This window comes from Barbus barbus (assembly GCF_936440315.1).
Source record: "Barbus barbus genome assembly, chromosome: 7".
Taxonomy (NCBI): Eukaryota; Metazoa; Chordata; class Actinopteri; order Cypriniformes; family Cyprinidae; genus Barbus; species Barbus barbus.
This window is the reverse complement of record NC_136735.1, coordinates 31,005,035-31,017,567: the sequence shown is the minus strand read 5'-3', so window position 1 is coordinate 31,017,567 and position 12,533 is coordinate 31,005,035. Positions and strand designations below refer to the sequence as shown.

The 12,533-nt window shown below is 35.4% G+C and overlaps 1 protein-coding gene across 2 annotated transcripts; it reads right to left on the bottom strand.

Annotated features, from left to right (window-relative positions):
* Positions 1 to 812: 812 nt before the first annotated feature.
* LOC306872686 (eukaryotic translation initiation factor 3 subunit B-like) lies at positions 813 to 12,438 on the bottom strand. Of its 2 annotated transcripts, none has more exons than XM_079421421.1 (18): positions 12,183 to 12,438; positions 7,164 to 7,356; positions 6,929 to 7,048; positions 6,710 to 6,767; positions 6,291 to 6,419; positions 5,418 to 5,575; positions 5,208 to 5,339; positions 5,055 to 5,121; positions 4,915 to 4,961; positions 4,129 to 4,339; positions 3,966 to 4,038; positions 3,758 to 3,880; positions 3,540 to 3,618; positions 3,076 to 3,214; positions 2,860 to 2,985; positions 2,682 to 2,759; positions 1,857 to 1,965; positions 813 to 1,746 (listed from the first exon to the last, which is right to left on the bottom strand). In XM_079421421.1, the coding sequence occupies exons 1-18, from the start codon at positions 12,283 to 12,285 to the stop codon at positions 1,643 to 1,645; spliced, it is 2,049 nt and encodes a 682-aa protein (XP_079277547.1). In that variant the 5' UTR covers positions 12,286 to 12,438; the 3' UTR covers positions 813 to 1,642. The 2 variants fall into 2 exon arrangements, with proteins under 2 accessions (XP_079277547.1, XP_079277548.1); XM_079421422.1 differs by having other exon boundaries at positions 5,208 to 5,321.
* Between the last annotated feature and the right edge of the window lie 95 nt (positions 12,439 to 12,533).

Sequence of the window (12,533 nt, the reverse complement as noted above, 5' to 3'; positions counted from 1 at the left end):
AATTACTCCAACCTTGTGCTGTATCAATGCCAGTTTTAACAGACAAGTTCAAAATACGCCTCAGCTAGAATACACCGGTGATTTACCGTGGGTTAGTTAATCTTCTTGGTGGCTGGGTAATCTCATTCTGAGGCAGGACTGTGTGCTGGCCCCTGTGGAGGTCCTGAAGTCACCAGCGGACTGTTGTTAACGGTGCTTAAACCCCTAGAGGAGGTGTTCCTACCACACCACGCTGGGACTGTGTCAACTCATGCTCTCGAGAGAAGCTAAAGAGTTTTTCATCAGTCCAAACCATAGTCATCCTCATATTTACTTAGGAGTAAACGAGTGTGAAGGATAAATGTTAAACTGTGTTTGTGCCTCTTTCAGTGTAGCGCGCTGGCGCGAGGATACTGTTACCGTTGCTATGGAGAGAAGTATTGGCAGGTTTTTTTGGCGCCAAAATGAGTCAGCCCAACTAATAATATTCGTCATATTTTGTCGTTTTCTTATGACAATTTGCTCGCATGGGCTCTCTTGGTTTATTTTATTATGGGCCTTTTATTTGTTTACCTATAGCAGGGGTTCCCATTTTTTTTTGTTCCCAGTGTGAACCCATAATAATAATAAATTAATTAAGTTAAAAATAATATAATAAAATATCCGTTTGCAGTATAATTAAGCATAAAGGACTGTTTCAGAAAATAACTTGAAGCGAATGACACCGGGAAGTTACGTTTAAAAAGGTGGATACTTGATGGGGGGCATGAAACAAACACAACATTAATGCAAGAAATCTGAGTTTTTAAAACATTAAACCACAGGAGAAACATCAAGTCATTTACATTTATTATAGGATTAAACATACACATTCTTGTAGGTTAGTATGGAGTTTGTGGGAAATTGAAGTAAAATACAAAGAAAATGTTCATATAAAAAAAATGTGATGGTACTTGTGAAAGACTCATTCTTGCTAATGTCATAAATTACACTTGCCTAACAAATGTTGTAATGTTTTTACTGTTAAAATTCCCTCATAATTTAAAAATAATTTTTAATTAAAGGCAGCTTGGATTGACATTATTCATCCTGATACTGCAGCACACCGGCATGCCAAGTCACCACTGAAGGATCCATGAAGAATATATGTATTTCCATTGGAATGATGGTGGGGGAAAAAATGCATTATGAATGATTTCCAAAATGTACTTATACAAAAGACCAGACCACAATACAAAAGATATTCCTCTCTTGAATCAGACAAGTTTTCTTTTGAGAAATGATTACCCACAAAACAGTACCGCTGGTTATTGAGAAGTATCTTGCTCTGTCAGTATGAACAGCAAATGATAAACCACTGCCTTTTACTCCTTTCAGTGATTCCTACAAAAAAAATTGTATGAAGGGGAGTTATGAAGAATATGAGCTCATACTTAAAATTCATATTAGAATCAAACAACATCCCTTATCAGCAGGAATATACTTTAAATATTTGACTATGCACTTCTGTGAACTATTTTGATCAACCCAGCTTGATTGTAACTGTGCATGTAAGCATACTTAGTGTGTCTCTCATACAAAGCACTTGTAAAGGACCTGTGGCACTCTCTGGGGGTGAGTATTTTGTCTCATAGCTGGAAACAACAGTGCTTTCCATGTACATCTACTCCAGGTCTCCAAGATTAATGATCTCTTCACTGATAAAGAACTCGATGGTTTCCTCTTCCCAGTCCTCCACGTTACTGTCCAGTTCATCTGTGTCCACACCTGAGAGATAATAATTCAGTGTTTAACTGATGGAAATACATGTTAATAGAGTATGAGGATGATAGAAAAAGAATAAGGGGAAAAATGTAAAAAAGGACAGCGTTTTTCACCTCCCCTGAGCTGAAGGCGCAACTCCCTCTGTTGGTTGTAGAGTTGAATGGCATTGTCTTTGTACCGCCTGTATTCTTCTATCATCAAACGACGTTTATCCACTAACTCCTGCATCAAGAGCATTACAGAAACATTGTAAAATTAAACATTATTAAGTCGCTTTGGATAAAAGCGTCTGCTAAATGACTAAATGTAAATGTGTGTGTATATATATATATATATATATATATATATATATATACACACACACACACACATTTAGTATATTATTTACATTTAGTAATTTAGCAGACACTCTTATAACTTAAATGAGAAAAATAGAAGCAATTAAATCCAACAAAAGAGGAATAATATGTAAATGCTGTGACAAGTCTTGGTTAGTCTAATGCAGAACACATAGCAAGTTTTTTTTTTTTACAACAAATAAAAGGTGTTAGAGGGTCAAGTGTAAATGGAAGAGATCTGTTTTTAGCTGTTTCTGGAAGATGGCTATATATATATATATATATATATATATATATATATATATATATGTGTGTATGTGTAAATACAGAGCAAATCAAGCAAAGCCCAATTAAACAATGTATATTTTTTAAGAAAATTAATAATAACATTGATAATAATAAATGTACATACATTTTAAATAAATGAATAATAATGATGAATAAATAATAAGTAAATAATGGATGGATAATTAATTAATTCAAATGTAAAAGACAAACATGTCAAATGTAATTAGTTACATTTTCTATTAAAGATATTTGTTGAATTGATTTTTCTCTCTCATTAAAACAGAGTAGAATATCCTGCTAAACACAACCGACCTTAGAAGCCTTAGACTGACTCAGTCTGTCCTTTTGCTCAAAGATTTTTGAGTACTTCTTGAGGTCCTTCTTAATTGCCTTTTAAAATAAAGAAAACCTCCATGTTAAAATTTGTATGGGTGACTGTACAAAATAGTGTGTAGACGTTACAAATGTGAACAGCAGAAAAGGCCGTCACCTTTATTTGCTCTTGACTGAGTAATGTAGGAGGGCGTGGCCTCCATAGCAACTGGCAGAATCGGTCTTTGTTGTTCTTTTGCAGAAGACGTCCCTGAAACGTCCAAAGCCAGTATGCATTGTCCACCTGTATACAGAGTACATAAATATATGACCAGCAAATAAAAAAAACTAAATAAACATAAAGTAACATAAGGAAGTGAACATGTCATATTACCTTGTGGCTCCACCAGGAAACAGAAGTCACAACATATCTGCCTGTAGGGTCCCATTCCACATCAGAGGCCATGTAATGCTCCGCGATATACATAATGGTACAATCCGACGAGTCCACAAATGCAAGAGCTCCATTCATACTGCACAGAAAAAGAGAAATATCACCAGTATGAGCCAAGCAATAAAGATTTAAGAAAAAACATTTGAAAAGCAAAAAATAGGAAATAATAAAGGAATTCTGTGCACCAAATCAGCATATTATGATTTATGAAGGATCATGTGACACTGAAGACAGGAGTAACGAAGCTGAATTGTTTACTGTATTTTTGATCAAATAAATACAGCCTTGATGAGCTTAAGAGATTTCTGTCTAAAACAAAACAATTTTACAAAAACACCAAACTTTTAAATGGTATTTGCAATTTACATATAGTATAATACATATAATATAATATATAAACTAACCTCCGCAGTCCTGCCAGTACCATGAACTGACCTTGAGGACTCCAAAAGATACTGTTGGCCTGCTGCTTATCAAACATCTCTGGAAAACCACAGAATTTTTTGAATACCAAATCCATTAGGATAATATTACTAACATAGATTTATATAGTATTAAACATACTAACATAGATTTCATCTCTATAAAAACTTAAATTTAAGTGAAAAAAACTTTCACTTACTGATTAGATCAATCTTGCCGTTGCTTTTGACGTGGTAAAATGAGGCATTTATTCTGGGTGACTCTCCATGTAGTACTGCAAACTTACTGCCGTTGGGCTCCCAGGCAAATGCAATGATGCCCTCTAATAAAGATCAGATGTTATATTTAGTCCAATATACTATTAAATGCTCTTTAAGGCCTTTAAGAAAATTTAAGGTCTTGGTTACCTTTCATCTCTACCACATCAACAGGAACCTGTTTCTCTCTCATGCGGAAAATCTCAAAGTTTGTGACGACGCCCTAATAAAGAACAGAAAACAAATAGGGGAAATATGAAGACAGGTGAAGACAAGTCCTATAAAGACTTTCTACAAACACACACACACACACCTGTGTTCCTCTGGGTGTTCGGTCCACCTTCACACATAAGTAGTCACCCTGCCGTTGCCAGTGAAGCTTGCAGTCCACCACGTTGAAAAGATTCCGCACCCGAATCTCTAAACGGGAGGGGAACTGCATGAGCGTTACCCTGGCTGGAATGTCCTTGTCTTCCGGGACCCAAAAGGCAATGATGTTGTCTCCCGGGGACCAAGAAAAATCTCTGTCGAACAGGAAAAAACTTTAGGGTTGCAATTTACAAAAACCTGACTTCCTGATAACACTCAGATAGAGCATTTTTAATTATTCAAAGTTGCTCTTATAGTTCTTATTTGAACTAGTGACATCATTTCTCTTCTTCATTAGGTTCGACTTCCTTTTTTTTTTTAGGGGTGTAGTCAAAACATGCACATAAGCAAATGTACATATATGACCATACGATACACATATACAGCTATACAGACACAGCAGAGTGCAACTAGAAGAGAGAGAACATAAAAGAGAAGAAAAAAAGAAAAAGAAAAATAGGTTAAATTTCCAAAATAACAAAAACTGAAATAAAAAGAAATACAAAAACTATATAGACATATTTAATTAAAACAAATAATATTAAATATGGCAAAACAGTAAATTTACTAAATATTTAGCATATATATATATATATATATATATATATATATATATATATATAATAAATAACTCAAAATATTTAAAAAAATATATCGGTATCTGCATAATACTAAAATTACAATGGGATGAATTATGCCTTTCTACAATACTGCATAGGTTAAGACTTACTTTATTCCACTTATTTTCAAACTCTTCTTATCTAGCAGACCCATTGACTGGAAGAAATTAACAAAGGTATTTATTAAAAATAAAATAGTAAATGCAAAACAGGCATATTAATTAAAGATAGATGTCTAAAGATGTCTTACTGGGGTTTCATAGATGCTCAAAGTGTCTTGTGACATTCTGGCAAAGAACTTTCCATCTTGACTCCATCTGTTGGAGAATCAATTTAGAAACTCTTATTATTTGAGTGAAAGTTACATTAACATGAACAAACAAAGGGTAATTAAAACACTCACTTAAAAATAGGCCAGTGTGCCGAACTCTCACAATGGAAGCCACGTTTTTTCTGTCCAGTCAGGATGTCCCAGATAATGATAGCCTGAGGGTCCTCTTTAGTGTCCATCAGTGGGCTGAAAGTCACCACATACCTGACAAATATATTTAATGTGTTACTCACATGCATGACTCTGTAATAGCTGCTCTCGCTCTCTTTCTCAGGTGTTTACCTCTCGCATGGAGAGAAGTCAATGAGAGAGACACCCTGGTGGCTGAATCTCTGTATCTGCTTGAACTTCTCTCCACCCCACAATGCAATTCCTCGTTGGTGAAAGGTAGCCAGATAAGTCCCTTTGGGTGACCAGCGGACATAAGTCTCTGTCCAGCGCTGTAGAAAGATCCAACTCTGAGTTAGTAATGTAAGGATTATACCGCATTTATTTGCTTGGTAGAATGACGTGACAAAGTAGTCAAGAGTAAGGGTGCTTTCACACTTGGTTCACTAGCCTGGTAATTATTAATTACTAGCCTTGTGATCAAAAGTGTTTAAATTTAATAAATACTGTAAATGAAACACTGTCATGAAACACACCAATCAATGTCTAGATGAAAACCTCTAAAGCAAATATCAAATCTTTATCCTTTTAAAAAATTGGGTTTTAAACACATACAAATTTAAAGCAAATCAGTTTTGTTATTGTTAATTAAATGTTAAAGAAATGTTTTTGTTAATTTAAATAAACCAAAATTAAATAAATATTAGATTTCAAAAACTTAAACTTAAAAAAATTTAAAAACAAAAATTAGAAATGTTGCTTAAACAAAATAAAGTTTAAGTGCTAAAACTACTAAAACTAAAACTGATTTAAATAAAAAATATAAAAAGAAATGAAAAAAAAAATAAGATTAAAACTGAAAACATTCAAATTCTAAATATGAATAATATTTTAGCATATAAATAATACTAATAATACTAACACAAAAGCTATCTAAAATAATTAAAACAACACTTAAGCAAATCTGTTTATATTCCTTATTTAATAGTAAATAAATAATACTAAAATAACCCTGAAACAAGTTTGTTTTAAAGGAAATGTGCTCACAGCTCTCTCTTCAACCAGGATTGGCTCCTTCGGGTCATTGGCAAATATGGCAGTCCGCTCTCCTGATTCATAGATTACACTGTATTGATCACGACAGTCTGAATCCTCCAGCCAGTGCCTCATGTTGCCCTTGTAAACAGTGACAGAAAATGATGTAATGCCATTGTCATAGGCTAAAAACATAAAAAAACATTAAAAAAAGAAAAGAAAAAGAAAAAGCCCAACTCGCACACGCATAGTCCAATAATTTTGAAATGTCTCATTCCTGGCTCTTTACAACACCACGTTTTTAAGTAGAAAGACAATGCAGGCACAGATAAATCTTTAAAGCTAAGCTTGATATATATACAGTATATATGTATATATATATATATATATATATTTTTTTTTTCTCAAATAACAGAAGCAGAAGTATGTACAAAGTCTTTAAATGGCTGTTTTTCAGGGGTTTCCCACTGGTCACTGATATTCATGTACCTGAAAAACACACAGATAAATGGTCCGTAAGATCTGAATCACTAGTGAACCTTAATATTTGTATAGTAACAGAAAGATGTTTTTTTTCAGCTAACAAAAAAACAGTCATAAGCCAGTCATAACCAGATCTTCTAAACACATGAAACCCTCTGAAAACATACTTATCAAAATCGGTGAACAGATTGACTCTGAATGTGTGTTGTTTGTCCAGCTTGTAGCCATCTGCATTCTTAACAGCTTCCAGAGCCTGGTTAGGAGACGTGTACTCCAGAAAGATATACCTGAGAACATTTCACATTTATTACTAAATCATGGTCTATTCAAAAAATCTGTATCATTTCAATCATAGTTTATAGTTTTATATGATAAAATGTAAAATTCAAGTCTGTAACTTACCCCTTTGTCGTCCCAGCTGCTTCAGGGTAAAATTCATTTGTGATTTTTCCAAACTTGGAGAATATTTTATGGATCACATTTTTCAGTTTCTCTAGACGTTCAGGTCCCACCTGGGGAACGTTGTCCACCACGACCACCGAATCAATCCCATCAGCCTCTAAAGGTCTCTCCCTCAAAATATCCTCCAACAACTCTGCACAAATCGACACAGATAACCAATCATTCACAAGTAGAAATTGGGCTACTGGAAAACATATTATACAAAAAATTGAATGACGTTCATTTAATACCTGCAATTTAAAGGGGACCTATTATGCTCCTTTTTACAAGATGTAAAATAAGTATCTGATGTCCCCAGAGTGTGTATGTGAAGTTTTAGCTCAAAATACCCGACATATCATACTCCTCTTAGCCCGTTCAGTCCCGTTAGCCCCAAGCTCCACCCAACCAATTGCAAGCCAATTAGAACCATCTCACAGATTTTATTAGCTGCACCTGTGCCTACAGCTTGCCTTTTTGTTGCATGTGTTTATACAGTGCAGAGGACTGAGTTTTACTCCTTAATGGAACCCCGCAAGGTAGTGTATGCAGCCCAATATTATTTAATATCATGATTAATGGTATCTTTGAAAACATAGGTCCAGGAATAGGCAGGTCACTTTATGCAGATGATGGAGCTTTATGGATAAGAGGGAAGAACCTAAAATATTTGCAAAGAAAAATGCAGAAAGCAATTGAGGCTGTGGAGAAGTGGACCAAACAATGGGGATTCCGGTTGTCGGTGGAAAAAACCCAGGTCATCTGCTTCTCTAAAAAAAGGAACATTCCAGATGTAAAATTAAAACTATATGGACTAACATTAGAACAAGTGTCTAATATCAGATACCTGGGAATGTGGATGGATGCAAGGCTCACATTTGGGGAACACATACAAAAGGTTGTGGATAAGTGCAAGAAAGGTATAAACATAATGAGATGTTTAGCAGGAGTGGAATGGGGAGCTTCAAATCAATCTCTTAAGAAAATATACTTTGCAATAATTAGATCTACAATAGACTATGGTAGAATAATATATGGATCAGCAGCAAAAAGTCTAATATCCAAAATAGATGTAATTCAAAATCAAGCACTCAGAATTTGCTGTGGAGCTGTCAGATCATCTCCTGTGGCGGCAATACAAGTGGAGGTGGGAGAAATGCCTCTTGATATTTGTGAACTCCAGCTTAAACTGGTATACTGGACGAGTCTTAGGGGACATTCTTCGAACCATCCAGTCAAAAATGTGTTGAGAAATTGTTGGGAATATGAGAAAGCCCAAATTAAAAGTTTCGGATGGGAGATAGGGAAGCTTACCCAGACTATAGGGATAGATAAGCTTAACATTAGTCCAACAGTAGTATTGCCTGCTTCCCCTCCGTGGCTCAATTCAATGCCTTGTGTAGATATCAAATTAACACTAAGCATTAAAGATAGACGTAACATAGTCCCAATCGCAACAATTGTTCAACAACACCTTAGAAATGAATATCCTTATTCAAAACAAATATTTACAGATGGCTCCAAAGACCCGGGTACGGGGCGAACATCATCAGCAATTTACATACCTACATTAAGGTACAGTAATGCAAAAAGAACGACAGATAATATATCAGTATATACAGCTGAGATGGTGGCCATTATGATGGCATTGCAATGGATTGAAGAAACAAAACAAACATGTACAATAATTTGTTCAGATTCTCTATCAGCCCTTAACAGTCTAACGAGTGGTAAATCAGATACTAGACAAGACATTTTAACAGAAATATTACAGAACCTATACAGAGTCAATCAAATGAACATAACAGTAGCATTTATGTGGGTTCCGGCACATGTAGGAGTAGACGGTAATGATGAAGTGGATAAACTGGCAAAGAGGGCTCTAAGACATGATAACATAGAAATAGATCTCCCTCTGGGAAAATCTGAAGTCAAGAGAATAATAAAAACAGCTCTAAATCAAATTTGGCAAAAAAAGTGGGATAAAGGACATAAAGGACGACATATGCACAACATACAAAATAAAGTAGGTTTAATAAGAGCAAGCTTTGGCAATAGAAGGGAAGATACAATAATTTCTCGCCTGAGAATTGGACATACAGCACTAAATAAATCACTACAGTTGATAGGGAAACACAACAATAGACAATGTAGCAAATGTGGTCAGCCAGAGACCATAGAACATGTCATATTTCATTGCGGAGCATACAAAAGAGAAAGATTACAATTTAAAAGTGACGATGCAAATAGGAATCAACACAATAAATATGGAAAGTGTTCTAAGTAGTTCATATAAAGTTTATGAAGTATTGATTCATTTTTTAAAATCAATAGATTCCTTTAGGAGAATTTAGTATATACTTTTTTGTTTTATTTTGAATTTTTTTATTTTTTCATCTCCCCCCATTCTGTTCATTCCTAAACATCCAATCCCCACTTCCTGCGTTACCTCATGAAAACAGAGCTCATTCTCCAAACCCCCAGTAGATGGCGATATGCACCAAAAGTTGGATGCCAACCGCCATAACTGAAGAAGTTTTACTCCTTTCTGTGTTTTTTCCTGCGTGTGCGTAATTGACCACGTAAGTGCCTTTGTTTGATGCTTAAATATTTTGTATGCCTTAGTTTGGCCTAAATGTTTATTTCCTTGTTTGCTCTAGTTCCTGTTTAGGCATGTGCTTTAGTTATTTAATGTGCAGCTAATGTAACATTTGTGGTTGCCTTGTACCTTATTTAGCACTGTTTATTGGTAAACTAAAAATGTATATCTATTCCCTTTTATAGAAACCACACGCACATCTAGATGTCCAAAACCTCCTTGGATGTACAATAAACTTTCCTATACCTGGTTTGACTAGACTGGACCTGTTCTTACCGACAGCCCCACATGCTTCAAGCTAGCTATTTAAGCACTCTGCTACCTCCTTTTCATATAGCTTGTTAAAATTGCCACTTTTAGGGTATAAGCCAAAACGCTCTGTATTTGAGTGTGTTGCTTTAATGCAAATGAGCTGTTGCTCCTGGCAAAGAGGGCGGAGCTTCAAGAGCTTGAGCTCCTGCATTAGCAGTGCTAGCCTTTGCAAATAAACATTCCACGATTAGTACAAGCCTGTTATCTTTACAGAAAACGTACTCCGTTTCAAAGTCAGTCATCTGATTGTACTGTGCATAATAAATTTGTGTTTATGAATTGCACAGACAGGGAGCACAGCGCCATAAAATTAACAACATAGCTGGTCTCATGGTGCATGGCATGCGATCACAAACTTTATAAGTCCCACTCGTGATTATGAGCTCAATAAACTCAAGCGATCGCCTCGCATTGCTTTCATATGCAACTTTTAACCACCACATTCCTATTCACGATCATTCATGAAGACAGCAGCAGTGAAAACAGACAGAGACAATGGTAGCTTTAGCATCATTAGCCTTACAGAGTGCCAAGAAGCTCTTTCAGAAGGGCAATTTGGAAAACAAACGCGTGATACTTTGTCTGGAGCTGACATTCGTGCACGATGCGTTGTATTGATCCCTACACGCATTGGGGACTTTACTGATTTTTTTTTCTGGGACATTTCCTTCGAAAATGAAATTTAACCACAGTGTCCTTGGCTCAGATGGAGGGAGTCTATGGCGACTCCTATGGCCGTTAGTGCATCCCAAAACACAACACTTGAAAAGACTCTTTGACGCTGACATTGTATATCTCCAGCAGCTACAGTAATCCGTAACGTTAATGGTGGAGGCAGACCGCAGCTTCTCACCCAGGGCTGTCTATGCTTATAGGGCAGCATCACTAATGGGCGGGACTTTTTCCCCTATGTGACGTGAACAGAGGGAGAATCTGAAACGGCTCGTTCTGAGAGACTGTTTATGATTTTTTTTAGATTAAAAATAAATGAGTGGGTGGATTTTTACCATTATAGGCTGGATGTTTTCACACACACTGCAGCCACACAACTGTTCAAACACCTTATAAAAGTGATTTTTGCATAATAGGTCCCCTTTAAAATGTGATGTTTCATAAAATAGATCCTACAATTGCCGTAACGTAGAGTTTAGCCTCAGTAGAGAAAAAAAAATCCTTTTTTTGCACCCTTACCATACTGTTCTTAAAAAAAAAATTCTAATTACTATTATAAAATTCTAATAAAATCATTATTTCTTTAAAAGTGCAAAAACATAAAAAAAAACACTGACAATTAAGTGTAACCTAATGTAGTCAAGTGGATTCAGTAATTTTAAATAATGTTAATTAACCAGTTAATTTAAATGTTTCCATGTAAAGAACAATTGTGACCCTGGAATCTGAGGATACAAAAAATGACGTTCTTAGCAATGCATATTACTAATCAAAAATGAAGTTTTGATAAATTTACAGGAAGAAATTTACAAAATATCTTCATGGAACATGATCTTTACTTAATATCCTAATGATTTTTGTCATGAAAGAGAAACCAATAATTTTGACCCATACAGTGTATTTTTGGCTATTGCTACAAATATACCCCAGCGACTTAAGACTGGTTTTGTGGTCCAGGGTCACATTTTAGGTGAAATATTTTTTTTTTCTAATGTTTTATTTAATGGTTTTATTAGTATCATATAAAAAAAAAATCACGTGATGCCTTAATATACAATTGAATAAAACATTTTATTCATTTCCAAATATAATATTTTTTTGATGAAAATAACTGTATTCTGGCGGAAACCATGTAAAATATTTGCAAGGCCCGGCACAAACAGAACTGAAAGAATATAAAAAATGACAGGTGTGTAAAATATGACAGAGTGCATATTACAGTGCTTGCTGTCAAATTATCAGAAATGGTCCTTTTATTCTAAGCGCCTAGAAATAAACATTAAATAAAGATGTCATATTATTGCTCAGGATTTTTTTGTTTTATATAGGAGTTTTAGTTGATCTGATGTCTTGCGTTGAGGCCGCGCGCGCAGCGGATTTCATTGCATCCTCTTTACCTTCATCATCGATGTCATCCACAAAATCCTCCGGTTCGCTGAACGAAGGCTCCTCTTCTTCATCAAATTCCGATTCAGCCGCCATATTTACCGTATCCTGCATTTGACGAGCTGGAATGGTTGAGTATGATGCAGTGTGATTGCTTTTAGTTACACAACTAGTAGAAATGCGTCAGATAATATTGATGCTGGCTGCCTCCTGACTGCGCAGTTAGGAACTCTCGAAGCGTCTGCTGCTGTAACCATGCGAGTGAGTGCGAGGCGGTTACGCTATTCAAGAACATTAAAATGCGTCGAATTTACGCAAACATCGCTAGAGGCGTCAACGCTCAGGATGTAATTTTTTTGTCC